This window comes from Suncus etruscus, chromosome 7 (assembly GCF_024139225.1).
Source record: "Suncus etruscus isolate mSunEtr1 chromosome 7, mSunEtr1.pri.cur, whole genome shotgun sequence".
In the NCBI taxonomy this organism is placed as follows: domain Eukaryota; kingdom Metazoa; phylum Chordata; class Mammalia; order Eulipotyphla; family Soricidae; genus Suncus; species Suncus etruscus.
Window position 1 is genome coordinate 68,324,305 of NC_064854.1, and position 23,158 is coordinate 68,347,462.

A 23,158-nucleotide genomic window follows, 5' to 3' on the forward strand; every position below is an offset into this window, starting at 1 on the left:
GTTGGCAATATGCAGTCTTCAGAGAGTATGATTTTGGTCTCAAACAAGAAGCTCTAAATTCTTCCCATTGCAAAAAGAAAATGATTTGGGGCATCGAATCAGACTAATATTATATCCATATTGTGTCCTTTGTGCAAAGATTCATTTGTTTTTAAGTTTCTCCTAAGATTTAAGAATCATCTAAGGTTCTGCTATTCTGCTAAAATGAACCAAAAGCAAGGACAACTTTTTTATTCACTTGGTAAAATGGGTCAAAATACCTGCAGTATGATTCTGCATTTTAAAAGGATACTAAGGAATAATTTACTGATATAAAATAGGGGACAATGAAATCTTCAATTTCAAATATTTTATTAAATGGACTTTGAATCATAAATAACCTTAAGTCAAACAAAATATAAAAATCTACAATAAAACTTCAAGCATATGTTATATATAAAATTCATATAATTGTTTTAGAATTATTTTATTTTTTCGTAAATAATAAATTGTTTCATTTCAAAATTTTATTTAGTTTCTCCTTATTTAAGAACAGGAACTTTTAGCTATAGCAAAATGACTAATATCTCTATTAGATATAATGTATTACTGAAGGAGAAATATAACTGAATATAGTCAAGTTAGGTTTATTGACTCATTTTATTTTCTTTTTATAATTTATTTCAACCATAACTCCAGTTTTAGAATCACTATTTTTTAGTCATTTATACATGGGGAAAAGAGTATTTCTAACTTAGACTTCAGATAGGATTTTTTTATGTATTTTCAATCTCTCATTATGACTTTAATCGCAAAGATGATTAAAACAGATGTATCATTTTGTATTTTTGTTTTGAGGACCAGATTCAGCAATCCTCAGGGTTTCTTTGGACTCTGCAATGAGGAATTACTCCTGGCATCGCTTGAAGAACAGTAAGGGATGCCGGGAATTGAATCCAGATTGTTGAAGTGCAAGAAAAATGCCTACCAGCTATACTATGGCTCTGGCTACACAATTTGTATCTATGCTAAGATGAAACTCAGTCTCAGAATGCCTCCAAGGCATTTAAAATAAAACATTTAATATCTCTCTACCAGTGGTGAATTAAATTTATCTTTACCTCAGAAATGTAAGCAATATCTCTCACTTCTATGCTCATTCTCAAACTTGACTTTTATAATACCAAAGAAAATCATACCAGGTATAATTATCAGTTGGGTGTTTGCAGAATATCAACCTAGCTAACTACTGATGCTTTAGCAATTTCTTTCCTCTGCAAAGATTAAGGAGTCAAGCTAAATTAAAGAACAAAGGAAAAGAAGCATTTATGTAGGTATGTAGGTAGAGGTGTAGGTAGATATGTGGGTAGAGATAATTAGACCCTGGACTTTTTCATATTTAAGATGTAAATTCAAACTAGTTTATCAAGGGTTCTAAATCTTCCCTTTTAAGCAATCATTACTTGATCACATTGCTATTATTGCTGAATATTACCAAATAAACTGCTTATATAAGTTGATCACAGAAATTGAGGGAATGTATTGAAAGTTCAAAGACATAACTGATTTACTACATTTTCTCAATTTAATCAAAGTTCACAAGAAGATAAAAATGAATGCTATAGGGGCCGGAGCTATAGTGCAGCAGTAGGGCATTTGCCTTGCATGCGGCTGATCAGGACAGATGTTGGTTGGATCCCTGGCATCTCATATGGTCACTCCAACCGGGAATGAATTCTGATCGCATAGCCAGGAGTAACTTTTGAATGTCACCGGGTGTGAACCAAAAACCAAAAATCAAAAAAAATATAATAATAAGGTTATTGTACCAGCATTTTCCAATTTATTTTTGTCTCAAGACTTTAAATATCATAAATAATATAATACCTGATCAAGACAATAATGATTGTTTCTTTTTTAACCTGTATTTTTTCTCTTCTCTACTCAGGCACCACTTTGTTCCCTTCCTTTGATCTTAATCTTTATTAATCAACTCCTGTGAGGCAAAATCTAAATTAGACTGTGCCTCAATAGATCATATTATAAATTTTATTTAAAAACAATTGCTACCTTCCACGTAAAATATATAAAATTAATTTTATACAGAACATTTTATATTAGCTGATATTTACAAGCTAAGAGATAAGAGTAACTCAATTTGCCAGTTGGCAAGTAGCAATATGAACATCCTTCCTATGAAACATGGACAAGGACTGCTATGAGCATCCTCAAGAAGACATGAAACACATGATTCCTTGAGCCCCAATTGAGTGACCCCTGAGCAAAAAGCCAAGAGTAAGTCCCAAGTGCCACAAGAATGAACTCAATACAAACAAGACAAAATGAAAAAATCTTTTTTTAGTTTAGTTTTGTTTTTTTGTTTGTTTGGGGGCCACACGGAGTAACACTCAGGGGTTACTTCTCACTCTGCACACTGAAATGGTTCCTGTCTTGGCGGAACATATGGGAGACAGGGGGATCAAGCCACGGTCTGTCCTAGGTCAGCCACGTGAAAGGCAAAAGTCCTACAGCTGCACCACTGTTCCGATCCAAAAAGGATCTCTTTATAAAGGTCAGAGAGATAGTATAGCAGGTTAAGGTGAGTTTGTATAGTGGGTAAGTCTTGCATAGTGATGACCTAGATTCTTTCCAAGAACCTCATATTGTCTCTCAGCATCACTACCAGAACTGATTCCTGAACAGAGTCAGGAGTAAATAATAATATCTGGGAGAAGTGGCCCAACAAAAACAAACAAAAATAAATTTGGGTATATATATATGCAAATATTACACAGATATTGCTATACACATTCCAAGCACAGCTATTTCAAGTTGAAGTCCAATCAGAGACTATATGTTTCTAGAGGAAAAATAATCCCCTATGTTCCAAAATATATACCCCCAAATAACTTAAAAACACAAAAATAAATCCTTAATTTCAAAGGTTAAAATCATTAAAATTGCTTAAAATCCCTACTCAAAGATCAATTATATAAATCAAATACACAATTGAAACACCAACAATCCTGCACAATATAATGGCACAACAGTCCTTTTTGTTAATAGTTTCCTTAAATGTCAATGGATTAAATCCTCCCATCTAAAGGCACTGAGTAGTTGATTGGATCAGGAAACAAAACCTAGCCATTTCCTGCTTTCAGGAAACTCATGGCACAGAATATGTTTGGAAGTCAAAGACTCATGCTTCAGTGCTTACTACCAATAAAGCCTTAATTTTATTAGGTATAAAATAACTCTTCAGCATTTTGTCCACAGTGACTCCTGGAGATTTAGGGTGAATACCTTAATTTTGCAATTCCGCACTCAGTCATATAATAGACCATATACAGTGCTCATTATGATAATGTCTTAATAAAATATCCCAATCTACCCACTTCCCTTTTAATTATGTCTTCTATTAGTACTTAAAACATATGACTATTGTGCTTGCTTTGGCAGCACATATACTAAAATTGGAATGATACAAAGAGATTAGCATGGCCCCGGCGCAAGCATGACAAGCAAATTTGTTAAGTGTTCCATTAAAAAAAGAAAAAAAAAACATATGACTATTGAGACCACTGAAACAGACAACTGCACACAACAGACTTATGTTACAGGTCCCACTTTTTGCAAATTACTATTATCCCTCTTCCTTTTGTTCTTCTGTTTTCTTTCTTCTTCCTTTCCCTTCTTTCCTCTTCTCTTCAATTCAACCTATGTTATTATTATATCATAAAGCACATGTTGTAAGTTTCTTTTCAGGAAAGGGACCTCAATACACAAGACATGGCGACAATAATACATTGGGTAGACACATGTTATAGTGCTCACTACCATATTGTTTAGTTCTCTAGATGTGAAAACTATGCTTATCCTAAAATGCTCCAGCCACAATCTAATGCTGAAACCTTCATTTAGAAAAGTTCACTCCTGCCATTGATGGAGTGCCTAGAAATTGGAAAACTTTCCCACCCTGTGGTGCTGGCACACAATTTTTTCTTCTTTTTTCTTTTTCTCCCACTTCTTTTTTTCTCTCCTAATCTATATTTCAGCCACCTACTTATCTTTTATTAATTTAATTATTTCTTATGTGCTCACACCCACCCTATGAGGATCAGGCCTGCAACAACAATGTAAGAATAGATCTCTAATGTCTGTCTATAACAGGGTTGAGTTTGTATACAGTGGATTCCACTATGTCTACTTAATCTATATTGTAAACAATCCATGCCTATATTGTATATACATTATCCCTTCTCTCCCCTTCAGAACTCCTTCTATCCTCTCATCCCCCAAATCTTGATCTGTTATCCCCACCATTTACCTCACTTTACCCTCAGTTCTTAACTCATTAGGTACCGAGACTGATCTCTAGCCCCAATAAGCTACCACCCAGCTCTCAAAGCAAAAAGACACACTCAGTCCCACATCTCGTGCCCCAGCAAGAAGTTTCAACTACCACTCCCGATGAGTCATTCTATGTTGTCCTTCTTCTCACACCCTCCCCTAAATGTGGAGTGTTGCATGCTACTAAAGACCCTCAGATCAAGGACACAACCTGATCAATTACTTATGCAAACCATTTCTCAAACTCAATATGACCACAGTATGGGATAAAAAGAATTAATGGGGATATCTATATTTTCTTTGTATGTTTAATATTTCAATAGTTCTACCTTTTAGTGTGTTTATTTCACAAGGTAAAGGTAAAGCCTCCTTCATTCCCTCTTTTTTAAAATATATATATAATTTTATATATTTATATATAAATTTATATTTATTTTTAAGATATATATTTTTTAATTTTGCTTGTTTTGTTACTGCTTGATACAAAATTCTAGAAGTAAAAGTCTTCTTGGGATAAAAGCTAAGGTCAAAACCAGGGCACAGAGATGTATAGCCTGTCATTTTTACCCCCAAATGCACCAGCAATATAATATGGCTCTGTTCCCTTTTTCATAGGCATTCTACAGAAGGGGAAATTGTATGTATAGAATCAATCTCTTATCTACTATAAAAACTCATAAATTTCATAATTCAGTGACCCCTCCAACCCTGAACATGTGTCATGAGGAGTCAACTTAGACTCCATGTGATTGGATAACAACTGCCCAATCCCGAACCCCAGATTCCAAACAGAATTGACACAGTTCCCTGAAATACCTTCAGGAATCAAACATCCTCCGGGGAGTGCCTAATACTGCTCAGGCACCAAATTGCGTCAGGTTGATATGACATCCTGACGAAGAGGAAACAACAACAACTTGATCTAAAAGTAAGTTGCCCAAACTCATCAGCTAATGGTAAGATGAAACCAGAAGACATTCCATCCTTAGATCTATGCAAAACACAATCATTATTTACAGAAGACTGACTTTGACAACTACAACTGAGCAGAACTTTTTCTGGGACCAAAAAGAAAGACTCTTCAGCCTAGGATTTGTGCAAAAAACAAGATTTCTGATTCCAGAGTTCTGACTTATGACAACCGTGACTGACCAGAACTTCTGAAACCATAAGGAAAGACTCTATTCTAGAGTCAGTCCTAGGATCTGTGCAAAACCAAAAACCACTAATTACAGAAGAAGGACTACAACAACCATGATAGAGCAGAACCTCTGGATCCATAAAAAAAGACTATCCTAGACTCCATCCTGTGAACTGTGCAAATACCAGAATCTCTAATTAGCAAGGACAGATTTTGACAGCCACACTGAGCATAATGTTTCCTGGCACCATAAAAAGACCTTGGAGTTCAACAAGGGTCAAACTACAGGTCCACAGCCTGTAGTTGTTCCTATGACAGTATGGTAGGGTGGAGAAATCCTGTATCTCTTAGGCCAAGGGAATTCCATTTCTAATTTCCCAAATACTTACTGTGCCTATGCAAAAAACAAAAACAAACTAACAAACAAAAACTTGCCACATCAGTACCCCCTTCCTTATTCTTTTTTTTTTTTTATTTCTTTGGTGTTGCTGTTTTATTGTTGTTTTTTTAGTTGCTGCTGTGTTTTTTGATTTTGCTTGTTTTTTTTCTCTTTTTCTTTCTTGTTTTAAATCTATAGCTTCTAGATGGGCTCCTCCCAGCTTTTTATTTTTTCCCCCAACAGAACCACAGAACTTGAATCATCTTGTTCTGCCTCATAAATTGAGGGAAAAATAAATGGATGGTACCAGGAGCAAACAGTCTCATGAACACTGAGTGGAAATAAAAATCAATCAGACTAAAACACCAAATCCAAAGTCGAAGACACCAGAATCAAGATAACCCAATCTACAAAAATCTACACACAAAGGGGTCCTGTTACACTAGCAGTGCAGGGGGCAAGAAGGGTGATATATATGCTGGAATAGGGGTGGAGGGAGGACAAAATTGGTGGTAGGAATAGCCCAAAGTCACTGTCACTATGTATCTTAAATAGAACTGTGAAAATTTGCAATTCACATTGGTCACAATAAAAATTATTTAAAGAAATCCCAAGACAGACACAGGTTCAGAGTAAAAGAATAGATATAATTATAATAAACACTGGAAATCAAAACAAACAAGCAAAAGGCTGGGAAAGCAATACTTATATGAGAATAAATTGCATTCAACCTCAAAAAATACTTAGATCAAGATAGACACTACTTATTGATCAGGGGAACAATAGACCAAGAAATATGATCTCTGATTAACATAAAAACAAAATGTAAAGTCACCAATGTAAGTCACTAGAGCAGGGGTCTCAAACTCAATTTACCTGGAGGCCACAGAAGACAAAGTCGGGGTGAGGCAGGGCTGCATAAGGGATTTCACAAAAAGAAGTCCTGAAACGTCATTATTAAGAGTTTTAATTATTTCTTCTGAACATGAATAAAACATTGAGTGAAGATCATGAATAGTTCTTCTGAACATGGCATCTTTTGCCGTTTCCATGCTACCAAAGACTTTACAGCGCTTCTTCTCACAAATCTGAACCACATTTGGCTTTGGAGAGGAAGCAGTTGAGACCCTCAGTATGGCTTGAAGGTGATCATCATTAAGTCTAGACCTGTACTTTGACTTATTTAAGTTCAATGTGGAGAATAACTTTTCACACAAATATGTGCTCCCCAAAAGGCACATAATGCGCTTAAACATTCAGGAAAGCTCAGGGAAGCTTGGGGGGCAATTCTCTCAAAAAGTGCCCATGCATGTCTGCTTTTCCACTAATCTCCCTGAATTTGGGTTGAGATCAGAGTTGCAAGTCAATGAGCTCCATCTGAAGCACAAGAGGGGCCTCTTGCACATCAAAGGAAAATTTGAAAAGTGGCTCTATACTTTTTGAAGTCTGCAAATCTGTGATCAAATTCCTTCTCTAGCTTAAAAATAGCATCAACAGGGTTTGGAGTTATAGCACAGCGGGGTTTGCCTTGCAAGCAGCCGATCCAGGACCAAAGGTGGTTGGTTCAAATCCCAGTGTCCCATATGGTCCCCCGTGCCTGACAGGAGCTATTTCTGAGCAGACAGACAGGAGTAACCCCTGAGCAACTCCGGGTGTGGCCCAAAAAACAAAACAAAAAAAATATAGCATCAACATATATCTCACTATTGAATGGTATGCCTGCATTCACAAGTTCCTTGCATGCTGGGAAATGGCAAAGGTTTGTCTAAGAGAGCTGTGATTTCCAAACACAAGTTTTGTGGAGAATGCTCTCACTTTGTCATAGGCAGCACTGATAAGCAGCCCCGGGCCTTTTAACATCTTGTTTAGTACATTCAGCTTATGTGTGATGTCCACAGGAAAAGCTAAGTCCATGAGCCATTTGTGATCACTCAACTCAGAAACAGCATTCCCATCCTTCTCCATGAAGGCTTTCACTTATTCTCTCAACTCAAAATATCTTTTCAGGACATTTCCCCTGCTGAGCTAACGTACCTCAGTGAAATAGAGCACATCTCCATATTCTGACTCCATTTCCTCTAAAAAAAAAAACACAGAACCTCCTGTGCTTTAAGCCCCTGGATCTGATTTGGTTGATGCATTTCACAACAACAGACATCACATTGTTACACAGCAGGCATTTACTGCAAAGGGCCTGCTGATGGATAATGCAGTGAAGAGCAATGGCCTTCTTTACACCCCCCTCTTCAAGTTTTTTTGAACAAGTGCCACCAGTCCATTTTTCCTCCCTGTCATCGATGGTGCTCCATCAGTTATTATTCCAACAAACCTCTTCCATGGCAAACCTGCATTCTCAATGGCATCACAAGATGCCAAAATATCTCATTAGCGGTGGTCTGGCCATGCATTGGAATTATTGTGAGCAGCTCCTCTGTCAATTCAAAATTGCAATCTGAAGCCTCATCCCTCCATTCTCCCTAGGTAACTTGACCTTACCTGCAAGACCCCACCCATTCCTGGGAGGGGTCTTGGAAAAGGTAGATAAGGCCTTTGACCCAGGGGATTAGGGTCTTTTGGTCTTTGGCCAGAATGGAGGTCAAATGGAAGATGGCTGACAGGAGTTAAGATGCAGGGCTAGCTAAGAATGACTGAATGCTTAAAAGGTTATGATATAGGCCACACATGTGCTGGATAGGGCATGAATAAAGATGATACTTCCTGATGCCTGTCTCTGGATGAGTCTGATTCCACCATTCACCTAAACCTGGGACCCGCCAACTGAATGGGGATTGAGGAGCCATGTGGCCTGGGATGGCAGAGAAAAATCCCTCCATCCACCTCTATCCAGCAACCATCGCTAATTATTTAATGCAACAGCAATCAACACCAAGGACATAAATTGTGAGCTGTGCAGTGTCTGTTATATCTGTGCCCTCGTCAAGAGCAACTGAGTATGCACCAAAACATTTGGCTTTCTCACACAGTTGATGATAAATGTCACTTGACATGTCAGAAATGCGTTCTGCCACAGTGTTGGCAGAAAGACTGATTTTGCTAAACTGACCTTTCTTTTCTGGACATACTTGCGGCCTGTAACATAAATTTTTTAACAAACTCTCCTTCTATGAATGGTTTCCCTGCCTTAGCAATCATCTCACTAACCATGTAACTAGCTTCGACTGATGCAACATTCTCTTTGGTTGCTTTCTTGAAGAAATCTTGTTTCCTCATTAGACATGCTTTAAGACTGGCAACCCGCTTGGCTCTCTCATTTCCTTGATATTTTGCACATTCCTCAGCATGTTTAGTTGAATAATGGCATTTCAAGTTGTATTCCTTGTGCACTGCAACTTTCTCTGAGCAAATAAGACATGTGGGGATGCCCCTGTGCTCAACAAAGAAATACTGCGTCTCCCACTTTTCCTAAAATTGTCTGTGCTAATCATCAATCTTTCTCTTCATTGCAGGCTTTGATGAAGTCATGATAAAGGTATGATAAAATCTAATTCTGTAATAAACTTCTCTCCCTTCTATTCTTTAGGCCTCCGATAATGCAAGGGACAGTGGGCAGGAGCAGTGGAAATGACGTCGGCACTAGGCGCAAAGTATTCTTGATTATTCAGTTACCGAATATTCGCAATAAAAAATCCCATTAGTAAGAAAATATTGCAAAAAATCGCATTAAACATTTGAATACCCCAAACTGAACTGCTCAGGGTATGCGAATGTTTAATGTGATTTTTTTCTTACTAATGCGATTTTTATTGCAATTATTTGGTAAGCAAATAATTTCGAATACTGCAATATTTGAAGGCTGGCCATGAATGTACGAAGGGCCACAAACGGCCCACGAGTTTGAGACCGCTGCACTAGAGAAACATATGAAGGGTAACATAATAGTAGTGGGAAATTTCAACACACCAGTCTCTCTTCTGGAATGATAGTCAGATCATTAGCAAGAACATAAAAACCCTAACTGAGAAACTAGAAGAATAGGAACTAATAGATTTATAGAGGCTTTTCATTCTCAAAAAAAGCCGAATATACATTTTTTTCAAATGGACATGGAACATTCTCTAGGATAGACCACATTTTTTGGACAAAAGTCTAACTTACAAAAAACTTAACAAACATCAGAATCGTAAAAACCAATCTCAAACACAATGCCACAAAGATCAAGATTGATTATAAACAAAAGATGTGGAGAAAATCTTAACACCTGGAAACTAAACAACATGCTGCTTAATGATAGCTGGATCAAAGAGGGAATCAAGGAAGAAAGAGATTCCTTGAGACGAATGATAATGAAGAAATCAATTACTGAAATCTACAGCAAAAAATAGTAATTGGGGGTAACGTATAAAGATACAGACCTACATAAAAAGAGAAGAAAAGACAAAATCAACAACCTAAAGGCACACCTTAAATACATGGATAATCAACAGCAAAGAAAGCCAAACACAAGCAAAAGAATAAAAGTAATAAAAACCAGAACAGAAATCAACAATATGGAAACAAATAAAAAATAGTAAGAATTGGGGCCAGAGCGTCTGCCTTGCAAGCACTAACCTAGGATGAACTGCAGTTCGATCCCTCGGCATCCCATATGGTCACCCATGCCAGGGGCGATTTCTGAGCACATAGCCAGGAGTAGACACTGAGTGTCACTGGGTATGGCCCAAAAACTGGAAAAAAAAAAAAAAGTAAAAATTGGTGAAACCAGGGACAGTGTTTCTGAGAGTATAAAGAAGATAGACAAATGATTGGAAAGACAAAGAAAAAAGGGAAATGCTCAAATAAATCAGATCAGAACTGAAAGGGAAGAAATTACAACAGAATACCAGAATCCAAGACATCATGAGAGTTTATGAACAAATGTACTCTGTTAAACTAGAACCTAGAAGAAACGAATATATTTCTAGAAATATATAATCTCACCCCCCCCAAAAAAATGAGGAGGAAGCAGAAAGCATAAACAGGCCAATAATATGTAAAGAAATTGAAACAGTAATTAAGAAACTCTCAAGAGTAAACAGGAACAGATAATTTTATGGGGAGTTTTATCAAAGATTCAGAGAACAGTTACTACCATTGATCCTTATATTCTTGCAAAATATTGAACAGAAGGCAATCCTCCCAAACACTTTCTATGAAGCTAACTTTACACTTATCCCCAAAGCTGAAAGAGATACACCAAGAAAGAAAAATACAGAGCAATCTAACTGATGAACATTGATGAAAATATCCTTAACAAAATCTTAGCAAACTGAATCCAATAACACATTAAAAAGATTATGCACCACGATCAAGTGGGTCTTATTCTAGTGCTGCAAGGATGGTTCAATATACACAAAACAAGCAACACTATACATCACATCAATAAAAGGATGGAAGAAAATCACTTGATTATATCATTAGAAGTAGAGAAAGCATTTAACAAGATTCAACACCTACTCATGATTAAAACCCTCAGCAAAAGAGGTGTGCAAGTAACCTTCCTTAAGATAGTAAGATCTATCTTTAAAAAGCCCATAACCAACATTATTCTTAATAATGGCAAACTATCCCTGATTCACTGTATGTGTGAAACACAACTTTGAAGAACTTTGTAAATCGCATTGGTTTCAATAAAACATTTAATTTGAAAAATAAATACATCTACTAAAAATAAAAAAGCATCCCTTATAATCCAACAACAGATTAGTAGATAAAAAAGCTGTGGTATATAAACAAAATCACATACTATGCAGCTACAATAAACAATGGAATTGTCATTTCACTGCAATTTGTATGTAACTGGAGGATAACACGTTAAATAAAGGAAGTCAGATGAAGAAAGACAAATGCAAAATAGTTTCATTTATGTAAAATGTAGAAACAAGACAAGAAAATAAAAGTATCAAGTGATGGGCATTCCTGGATCCTGATTGTTACTCCATCCTGGATTTACGTGTAGCGACCTGAAACCCACCCATTTCTGGGAGGGGTCTTGGGAACCGGATAGTAGGAGTAACTCTACCTGCAAGACCCGGCCCATTCCGGGGAGGGGTCTTGGAATAGGTAGATAAACCCGGAAGCCAGGAAATTAAGGGTCTTTGCCTTGGCCCTGCTGGGCTTTCTGGGGGAGATGGCTGAAATAAGACGCAGGGCAAGCCTGGAATGGCTAAATGCTTGAAAGGTTATGAGATAGGCCACACACCTGTGGTGGTCAGGGCATAAATAAAGATAATGCTTCCTGAGGTCTGCCTGCTTGTGAGTCTAATTCCGCCGTTTGCCTAACCTGAAACTCGCCGGTTCATGGGGTTGCTGAGCCACGTGGCCTGGGATGGCAGACAGAGAAATCCACCTCCATCCACCGCCATCCAGCCTCATCGTTAATTATTTAATGCAAGACTGATTTATAAAAAGTGAAAGCCACAGAAAGAAGTAAACTGGCTGAGTCTTAGACAATTCTGGTAGTTGTGGAGGTGAAGTCATTGTGTACATCAAAACTGTAGGTTCTTAAGTTCAAATCTGTAACTGAGAGAGAGAGAAGCAATTTGCTGACTTAGAGCAAGGCTGGGGCATGCTGGTGTGGGCGGTGTGGGCAGTGGGTGGGAGAGAAACTGAAGACAATGGTGAAGGTGAAGAGAAGGGTGCAGTAGTGCTTCAACACAACAATGAACAATGTTGTAACCATGGTACTTAAATAATTAAAAAAAAAAAAAACCTAAGTGCCAACACTATTATAAAGTAAGTGACCCAAACATATAGTTTTTCAATGCGTTTGCTAAAGTGGGGAGCTGGAAGTGGAAGGGGATGAGCTCTGCTGGAAGGATTTGTTTTATGATAGGGGTTTTTGAAATGGAACGTCCAGTTTATACCTGAAACTCTATTAATAACACCTTTGTGAATCATGGTGCCTAAATAATTTTTGTGGTGTTTTTTGGGCAACACCCTGCTCAGAAATAGCTGCTGGCAGGCACGAGGGGGTGGGGTGGGCATATTGGACACCCGGATTCGAACCAACCACCTTTGGTTGGATCGGTTGCTTACAAGGCAAATGCCGCACTGCTAATCTCTCTGGGCCCCTAAATAATTTTTAATCTAAACAAACAAGAAACCTTGGCCATCCAACTTTAGGACCTATTGTTAGATCTTCAAATCTCACATCAGAACAAATCAAAACACCTAAAACCGATTTAAAGAGGAAGTCTGGGCACCCTAACAGGCAGTTTCCCCGCATTCAGCAGAGTGAGACATAAATAACAAAGCTCGGGAGAAATCAAGGTATGCTGCAGTAAGAAGTAGCCAAGACTTTCTGGGACATGATTAGAATGAATTCAGTGACCACAATCTCATTTTGTTCCAAGACTTAGATATCTATTTAAAAAAAAACAAAACAAAACAAAACAAAACAAAACAAAAAAACACAATTATCCGTCCTTGCACCCATCCTTCCATGCTCGCATCCATTCATCTTTTTGAAATGAGAGCTTTTAGAACCTTGGCAACTTTGCATTCTAGTGAAGAGCAATGCCAGGTAAGGGCCCTGAGGATTAGGCACTGCCCCAGCATCCCCTCACACTTGTTCCTGGGTCTGAAGGAAAGCAGGGACGGATTCAGACTCCCCTGCAGGATGCAGCCTGGCCTTGGGACGCCTGCCCGGCCCGGCCCGCACCGCGCGCCTCCCGCGCCCTGCCCGTCCGTACCTTTCTCGCTCACGCTCTCGCTCTCCAGCTCCACGTCCTCGCAGCTCGTGTACTCGGGCGTGGAGACGCCCTCCTCCTCCGAGCTGCTCACCGACATCTGCCGCTTCTTGCCGCCCCTCTTGGCGCGGTGCGGCTTGGGCGGCGAGGGCCGCACTGACTCGGACTGGTCGGAGCTCAGCGAGTCGTTGCGCAGCATGGTCTCCGACACTTTCTCGCGCTTGGCCTTGCGCACGGGCCCCGCCGCGCTGGGCTCCAGGCGGCTCTGTTTGCGGACGGGCTCGGGGGCTTCGGCGGGGACCGGCAGCCCATGCCTGGGCGCGGGCGGACTGCGGCTCGTCGCGGGCTTGGCTCCCAGCGGCGCCCTGACCTCTGCCGTCCGCTCGGGCGGCGGCGTGCGCTGGCCGGCCTGGCCGTCGGGTTGCACGGCCGCCGCCGCCGCCTCGGTGCGCGGGAGCGCCACATCGCTGTGTCGCCGCTCGTGGCGCGCGCGGGACACCCGGGCGTGCATGCGCATCTGCTGCTCCTCGGGCGCCGCTGGCACCGGGTACCGCGCCAGGTTGGGGTCGCTGCGGTACCTGCTCTGGTACTCTTCCCCTTGCCTCGGCTTCTCGGTCGCGCCTTCTTCGCGCTTCCGAGACCCGTCGGGGTGCTCCTGCGACCGCCCTTTCTCCAGCCGCCGGCCTTCCCGCCTTTCTCGGCGCGCCCACTCCTCCGGGGCCCCCTCGCCCCTCCCCGGAGCCGCTGCGCCCCTGGCCACGCGCTTCTTCTCGCTCTTCGGGGCGCCTTTGCCATTGGCTTCCGAAAGCCCCGGCGTTTTCTTCCTATGGGGCACAAGGCAAACGTCAAGGGGCTGCAAAGTGCTGTCTAGATAAAAAGTGGGAATGTGGCACTAGTGAAGGGGGGTGATCTGTTTATGACTGCTACCCAACTACACACATGCTTGTAATAAAGTTTAAAAATAAATAAATTGGTCAAATAAAAAGACGCTTTCTTTGCAACTCAGATTTACACTCTCCTCCTGGTGGTGTTGAAAAGCCAGATGAAAACCTCTATAGCTAATTGATTTTCTCAATGATATTTTATTATATTATACTATGTTCATGGATTATTCGCTTCCTTTTCATTTTCAGAATCATTTACTTTATGTTTGTTTGCTCGCTGGCTGGTTGGGTGTTGTTGTTTTTGTTTGTTCTTTTTGAGTCCACACCAAGCGGTGCTAAGGGATTATTCCTGGCTCGGTGTCATTTCTGGTAATGCTTAGGGGACCATATGTAATGAGGACGGATGCCACCAGGTTCCACCACATGCAATGTAAACACTTTAATTCCTGTCTCTCCAACTTCTGTATAGTTAGTATCCTTATAAAATTTGCTAGATCAATAAAAGCCTTTGTTTAACTCGAAACACACTGTTTCTTCTCTTGGTGAATCCGTCATTTCAATGAAAATAAATGCAATATTAAAAGCTTTAAAAAGACGGGGCCGGTGAGGTGGCACTAGAGGTAAGGTGTCCGCCTTGCAAGCGCTAACCAAGGAAGGACACCGGTTCGATCCCTGGCATCCCATATGGTCCCCCAAGCCAGGGGCAATTTCTGAGCGCTTAGCCAGGAGTAACCCCTGAGCATCAAATGGATGTGGTCGGAAAAACAAAACAAAAACAAAAACGAAAAAAAGAACATACATGTCAGTTCAAAACTATGTTCTTGATATATATTTTGGATGATACATACTAGCTTTTGCTATAAATGATTTCAAGAAATCTGAATGCTTTAGTTTAGAAATAAAAATTATTCCAGGTCTTATGATACTTCAATAGAATAAAATGTATTTGAGATCAAATGCACTAAAAACATTTTTAGGCAGTTGATTAGAAAAAAAATCACTGGAATCTCAGATGGTCCCTCAAGCATCACCAGGAGTGACACCTAAACATAGAGCGAGGAGTAAGCCCATGAGCAAAGCTGAGTGTGGTCCAAAAACTGAAAGAGAAAAGCAAAAAATAATGTAGGCATCTGGGTTTTTCTGTCTGAATACTGAAGCCCATAGAGAAAGCTTTCCAGAGGGAACACATTCGATTGGAAGTCCAAAAACAGATGTCATTCTCAAAAATTTTCAAAAAGGGGCAGAGTGATAACACATTGGTATGGTGTTTGCCTTGCATGTCTCTGACCCAGGATGGACTTGGGCTCCATCCCCCACGTCCCATACGGTCCCTCAAGCCAGGAGCAATTTCTGAGCACATAGCCAGGAGTAACCCCTGAGCATCAAGGAGTGTGGCCCAAAAACTAAATATATATATATATATATATATATTTCAATATATATATATATATATATATTCAAGTTGACAATTATTAATGTGATTTAACAAGGCAGTTATTACTAATGTAATGGCATACATCTGAAGAACTGAAAATGAAGGGCAGAGGTGAAAGGGCTTCAAATGGCAGAATAAAGTAAAACAGAAGCATAACACATTTTATTTGTGGCATTAGATTGCATGGCCTTTTAAAATTAAGGGAATTAATATTAGAATGTGTAACTTCAATTTCAAAATAAGTAGGTCATAATGAACACAATCACTATCAAATAGTTTTCATAAAAGCATGATGATTACACTGAAGTTTAGGTGCTTGTAAGGTATAATTGCCCTCCTAGAATATATATGGAATTTGTTTACTTTTTTGAAATGCTCATAATTATTACCTTGTAAATATGATGAGAATTAAAGGAGACAATATCTGTGAAACTGCCATATGAAGTGACAGTACTAAGAAAATTAGATGCCTCCAGTCTCAGAATTTTACTGATAGCTTTATTCAACTTTACCTTGAATTGTATTTTTATTTCCTATTGTAGTTTATAAATTATGATAGAGAAAGCAGGATTTTGATTCTTTCAGTCACATCTCTGTGAAGGTGTTTAGTTCTTAATGCTACCTTTATCTCTTTTCCTTTGCCTAAATTCCCACTCACCTGACTGAGAATTGATGCCACTTAAATCGGGCTTTTTTTTTTTTCTCACAGTTTTATCCATGTCATAAGCATGGATATTTTTCCTTTAGAAACTTTATAAATTCAAATTTTCTTACTTAAAGTTATAATTTTCCGATCAATTCCAAATAGCATCTTCAATATTTTGTCTCTTCATTCACAATTGTTATCAAATACTTCTAATTTTACCTTCACTAAGGACCTGCAATGTCTCTTCTCTGAAAGAAATTTTATTACAGTTATTACTTCTTCCATTGATATTTTTCCTACTCTTGTCTACCTGCCCTTCAATTCTTGCCTACATATACACTTAATTCAGATTGGCTTCTTAAATAATTTTGTTTATATCTTATCTAGTTCTGATAAAAATCTGCCTTTGGCAAGATAATCTGGGTTTCTGCCTTCTTTATATTGTCTCTCCCCAGGACTTGTGAGAGAGGGATCACACCCTAAAATTCATGTCCTCTAGCTCTGGTAGAAGAAGCAGACTTAGGAATAGCCCCAAAGCACTGTGGTATGATAATAAAGTCCCACATCCCCCTAGAAAAAAATTATTTTAATAGCATTTTAATTTAAAAAATTTCTCCTGTCAAGGTAAGGTGATGTAATCACATGAGTTGCTGTCATTTGTGCAAAATAAGAAAAGCTTCATAACAAAGGTTTCCTAAGGAAGGATGCATTCTTGAGAAAGACAAAAGTGCCTGAGACACTTTCTTTCCCCCTTGCAGCCCAAGTAGTCCATATATTCCTCTAATAGAAGTCGCATTGATGAAGGGTGGTGTACATTCTATGGTTGAAACCCCAATATGAAATTTTTTTCAACATGATAAATAAATTTAAAAAATTAAATTAAATATATAAATAAAATGTTAAAACATAAAAAAAAAGTCAGATTCCTGGCACTTGGTTTGCTATCAATACAAAACTTTGCCTTTAATTTACAGGAGTAATGACCTATTTACCTCTCTCTGGGAGGTTCACTTCTAGACCTGGAGGCAGCCTGCTTCTGGTCAAGCCCCACCGCTGGCTGTGAGGGTTCAGGCCCTTTACTGCTGTCTGGCTGTGTGCTGCGAAAAGCAGTGTCCTGTGAGGAGGCAGCTGCCGTGCTCAGGGGTGTCTGAGACCTCGATCGTTCTTGGAGCCGTGCTTTCTTTTCTCTGGGAACCTCAGAACCAGCACCTGTAGCTGTATCACTTAGAGTTCCATCCTGACTTGGCTGCTGAGGACCACTTCCAAAGAACCACGCCCCAGATTTAGTTAAGATTTCTTGTTGCTTTCGACATAAATTGCATACCCACATAACCTATTTGAAGAAGAGAAAACAACATAAGTTTTCTAAGCTGTTTGAAAATGAGTTATCTTCATCATATGAAAATATATTTTAGGTAAAAAGAATAGCTGCCATCTTTAATGGATCTTAGTGAAGTTTCTATTAAAATTATCCTTGTACAGTTATGCTAAAGTAGATGAATGATTTGACTCTAATCCACTTGAAATCAAAGTAACCTGAAGTAGAAAGATTAGATGTTTTTTTAGCTTGGTATTTCTAGTTCTATGAGTCTGCATTTTTTTCCGTATAGAAAACATCATTTGTTATATGACTGACTAGGAATATTACATTTAAATTAGTGAAAAATGCCATAAATAGTGTGAAAAAGTAAATAGCTGGTAGTAGAAAAACTGAAAAAAATTTAAATTTAAAGAAATATTTATGTAAATAAACCTCTGTAATCATCCCTATTAAAGCTGATATTAAACTTTTGTTTGTTTGTTTTGTTTTTCAGACACATTGGTGATGCTCAAGGATTACTCCTGGTTTTGCGCTCAGAAATTGCTCCTGGCTTGGGGACCATAAGGGACACCAAGATCTAACCGAGGTCCGTCCTGGTTTAGCCCCGTGCAAGGCAAATGCCCTACCACTGCACTACTGCTCCAGCCCCTGATATTAAAATTTTAAGAAAAATATTTTAAAAGTAAGTATGAAAGAAATGCAGTTGTACATTTACTCCAAGCACTTATCAAAACTACAAAAAACACTGAGCTGCTACAGGTGCAGAGACAGGGACACTCATAAATTGCTGGTGCAATGTATATCTGTCCAGGTGTTTTGGAAAACAATATGGACATTTCTGAAAAAATAGAAATTGAGTTTCCATTTAATCAATTAAATTCTACCCCTTCAAATATAAAATAGGGACTCAAAAAACAGAATTCAGAAAATGTAACTGAACTCATGTTCATTGCAGCCCTATTCACAAGAGACAGAATCTGGAACCTCCCAACTGCTTGTAAACAGATTGGTGGATAAAATATGTCTTACATCTACACAATGGAATACTGCACAATTGTTAGGAAAAATGAAGTAATGAATTTGTTTATATGTGTATTGATATGGGGAGTATTATGATGAATGAAATGAGGCATACAGAACAATTGTACTCATTTTGGAATAATATATTTTAAAAGATGGTATAGTAATAATATCCAAAGACAATAGAGGTGAGAGTCAGGAGGAATGGTCCATGGCAGGAAGCATGTCACAAAGAATAGGTGAGTGAAGTTAGGGCAGATAATATACCACTATGAAATTATCACTGTGGAAAAAATTGAGTGCTGTAAGAAGGCAAAGTGATATACATGATATACTTTCAGAAACAATATTGCAAATCACAGTGACTTAAAAAAGGAAGACAGAGCAAAGATAAATGGGGAGGGAGAGGGTAATTAGGAGGATATGAAGAAACCTGGGGACATTGATGCAGAAATGTGCACTGGTATTGGGATGGGTTTTGCAAATTGTATGACTGAAACTCAACCAAGAGCAACTTTGTAGCTGTTTTCAAGGCGATTCAATTAAATAATTTTTAAAAACTAAAAATAACCTAAACTAGGACCCTTTAAATGAAAGTCACTTCCTCAAATCAACTCCAACATCTCCTATTTTATTATCATTCATAAACATTACTGAAATTTTCCTGGTACTAATTTCACTTGAGGACAATGCTCAGCACTGCTTAGGGCTAACTTCTGACCCTGTGCTTGGGTATTTTTTTCTTCCTGGGGTCCCAATCAGGGATCAAATCTAGGTGGACCACAGGCAAAGGTGTATCCTATCACTTATACTATACCTCTAGCCCAAGTTTCTGGATTTTTTAAATTTATTTTTTTGGTTTTTGAGTCACATCCGGCAGCTCTCAGGGTTTACTCTTGGCTCTATGCTCAAAAATCGCTCCTGGCAGGCTCAGGGGACCATATAAAATGCTGGGATTCGAAGCACCGTCCTTCTGGATGCCTTACCTTCATGCTATCTCTCAGGTCCCAAGTTTCTGGATTTTAATGACAGTTTCCTGTTCTGATTTTCTTGCTTTTGCTCACCCAATTTGTTTTCATTATTAAAGTGTTTTTTCCTTCATTTCATATTAAATAATACTATTATTGAAAACTTTATTCTTGCTTTTCAGCACTCTTTAGGTTCCATGGCAAATGTATGCAAAATCACCACATTGTTATCATATTCCTTTCTGAAATATGTTAAGATTTATTCAACAAATGAGATTATTTAATAAATGGTATGCCCACTATTTTAATATATTATTAAGCATGAAAATATAAAAATAGTGAAAGAAAAGTTTCATTTTTATGCCCAAATAGATTGTACACTAAAGGCTATTAAAACAAAAATCATGATTCACATTTAAATTCATATCTCCTCTTATCTGCCATATATGACTATTGAATTGCCATAAAAATCTAAAACTTTAGTGATTATGCAAACAAAATGCATCCTGTTTTCTTGCCTTTTATTTTTCCTTCATTCTCTTTGCCTTATCACTTCCACGGTATCTAAAATTTAAATATGACAAAATCACTTCATCCCTTTCTTTGTCCTAATAGCTATTTCCTACAACTCTGTAGTCTTATAGTTAGATATCTGGGATAAATTATAAAATGTTGATAAAAAATAAAGTACAATCAAATGGAAATATTTACACTATTGCATATGCTTAAGGTTAATCAATTAAAGCAAATTTCAGATCAAGGATATAACTAATAATTTACACTGAATTATTCTAAAATAAAATGGTTTAAAATACTGAATAAACAAACATACTAAAAAAACATATCTATATTGAAGTTGTTCTTAGTAGAGCATATTTGAGACCCTGCTCTCTAATCCTGGGATTACCAAAAAAAAAAAAAAAAAGAAGGAAATAAAATATATGTGCAGTTATTTCTGGCCCAAATAACTAAGCCAGTTGCTATTTATATTGTTGCTGCTATAGTTTTAGGGTTGAACTCAGTGGTACTAAGGGGCTATTCCTGGCTCTGTTATAATTAACTACCAGGGGTACTCAGAGGTAACATGCAAAATCCAAAGCTTAGATCCATTTATCCACTCCCCAGATAATTTATTCTGTCTATATGTTCCATGTGATACTATAAAAGTACAAAAAATTGATGTAGCTCTTTATTCAAACGTTAAGCTGCACATTGACAGGGCAAGTCTTAGAATATGTGCATTGTTATCATTAAACACAATAAATAATTAAGAATGCATATTCATTTGTAGCCAAATGTAACATTTATGAAGATAGACTATAGACTGGCATTAAAAAAATGTGGAGAGGCTGGGGAGATAGTACATGGATTAAGGCACTTGCCTTGTATGAGGCAAATTTAATCCTCTGCACTGCATAGGATTCTCTAAAATTGCCAAAAATGATCTATGAGCATAGAGTCTTGAATAAGATCTGAAGACTCTGAGAAGTGGACCCCAAATAAACAAAACATAAAAAGATTTCTGGGCTAGACAAATAGTATGGAGCTGGCATGTGATGTTTTTCACATCCTATATAGTATACAAAGCACCACATGAAGAGTGATCAAAGAACAGTCAGGAATAAGTCCTAAATAAGAACTAGGTATGACCTCAAAAATAACAAAATTATCAATACATTTAAAAGAGCATATTCTTTAAATAAAATACAATAAAAATTAGAAAGCCATATCCCCCAATATAGAAATAACCTACTTTTATTTTAGAAATTAAGTCAATTATAGAAATTGCTGATAGTGAAATTTGTGAGAAACAAATAAAGCACATCCTAGAGAATAATATGCCTTTTAAAACTTCACTGCATGGGGCTAGAGAGATAGCACAGCACTAGGTTGTTTGCCTTGCATTCAGCTGATCCAGGACAAATGGTGGTTCAAATCTAGGCATTCCATATGGTCCCCTGGGCCTACCAGGAGCGATTTCTGAGTGCAGAGCAAGGAGTAACCCCTAAGCACTGCCAGAATTACCCATACCCCTACCCCCCCCAAAAAAAAAAAAAACTTCACTGCAAAGGAATTCTAAAACAAATTTTTGGCATTTTATTCTTATTCTTATAAGAATAAAATAATTACATTTTATAGATAAAGTTATTGATATATTAAGAGAAAAATAATATTGAAAACAGTATATATGTAATATGAATTCTATAAAGGTATTGAAACCACATCAGTTAGGTTCAAGACAAGCATCTTACATACTATACCATCTTTATGACTTTCTCTGCTTACTTCATTATTTCCTTTAATGAAATATTATTAGTCAGAAATATTTTTTAATTTTTTTATTTTTAACTGAAACTCAACTACAAACATGTTTATAATCACAGTGCTTAAACAAAGACACTATTATAAGAAAAGAAATTTAAATCTTCAGTTAATTTTCTTTCTTCTTCCTTTCTTTTTCCTCTTCTCTTCTACTTCTTCCTCTTTCCCTTCTTCCTTTTTTCTTGTGTTCTTTTTTCTTCTCTTCCTTCTTTCTTTCTCTTCTTCCTCTTCTTTTTCTTCATCCTCTCCCTCTTCCTCCTTTTCTTCTTCCTCTTCTACCTCCTCCTCTTTTTCGTATTCTTTTTTCTTTTTCTTTTCCCCTTCTTCCCCTTCTTCCTTCTCCTCTTCCTTTTCTCACACTTCCTCCAATGCTTCTTCTTCTTATTCTCTCCCTGGGTCTCTGGGACTCCAATAATCCCTATGTTGTTTCTGTTGAGTTTATCAAAGACTTCTATTTTAATCTGTTAACATTTTTTGAGTAGTTTATTCATTGTCTGATCATTTGTTTTCAGGTTCTTTTCCAGTATCTTCTGCTGTATGGAGGTGTGCTGCATTTCATCCTCTGACTCACTGACCCCGTACTCAGCTGCTGTTATTCTGTTGGAGAGGCTTTTCATTGAGGTTTTCATTTCATCTACCAAGTTTTTCAGACCTGTTATTTCAGTCTGGAATTTTCTGAGTTCTATCACAGTGGTCTATTCAGCTCCATCTATGCTTTCTTTGAGCATCCTCCATATTAATACTCTAAACTCCTTATCGGAGAGACTAATTAGGTGGTTGATACTTTGCAGGTCATCTTCATTGTTTATGCATTGAGTTGTCCTGCATTGATTCTCCATTGCCACGCTTGCATAGTGATTTTACTATGTGCTGTGCTGGAATTCGTAGTTTAGAAAATGTGCGCAGCACAGAGCAGCCATGTTCCTCTGGCTCCACCTTATTGGGTGGGTCTAGCTTACTGAGTTTAGGCCCTGGAGATTATGTCCAATGGCGTCTTCCTAGCTGTCTTGTGCAGAAAAGTAGAC

The 23,158-nt window shown here is 38.0% G+C and overlaps 1 protein-coding gene and 1 non-coding gene across 13 annotated transcripts in view; one reads left to right on the forward strand and one right to left on the reverse strand.

Annotated features, from left to right (window-relative positions):
* The window catches only part of RIMS1 (regulating synaptic membrane exocytosis 1), a 577,010-nt gene that overhangs the window by 267,663 nt on the left and 286,189 nt on the right, over positions 1–23,158 (reverse strand). For 11 of the 12 annotated variants that reach the window (XM_049776777.1, XM_049776781.1, XM_049776775.1 and 8 more), the window contains exons 1-2: positions 17,495–17,836; positions 13,541–14,361 (exon numbers count right to left, since the gene is read on the reverse strand). In XM_049776777.1, coding sequence (XP_049632734.1) covers positions 13,541–14,361; positions 17,495–17,832 — 1,159 coding nt within the window. In that variant the 5' untranslated portion in view covers positions 17,833–17,836. Of the gene's footprint in view, positions 1–13,540; positions 14,362–17,494; positions 17,837–23,158 lie in introns of those variants that run through there. The other variant, XM_049776802.1, reaches the window with a different exon arrangement.
* LOC126014537 (U6 spliceosomal RNA) lies at positions 3,423–3,528 on the forward strand. The gene has a single exon (XR_007497580.1). It is a non-coding gene; the product is annotated as a U6 spliceosomal RNA (small nuclear RNA).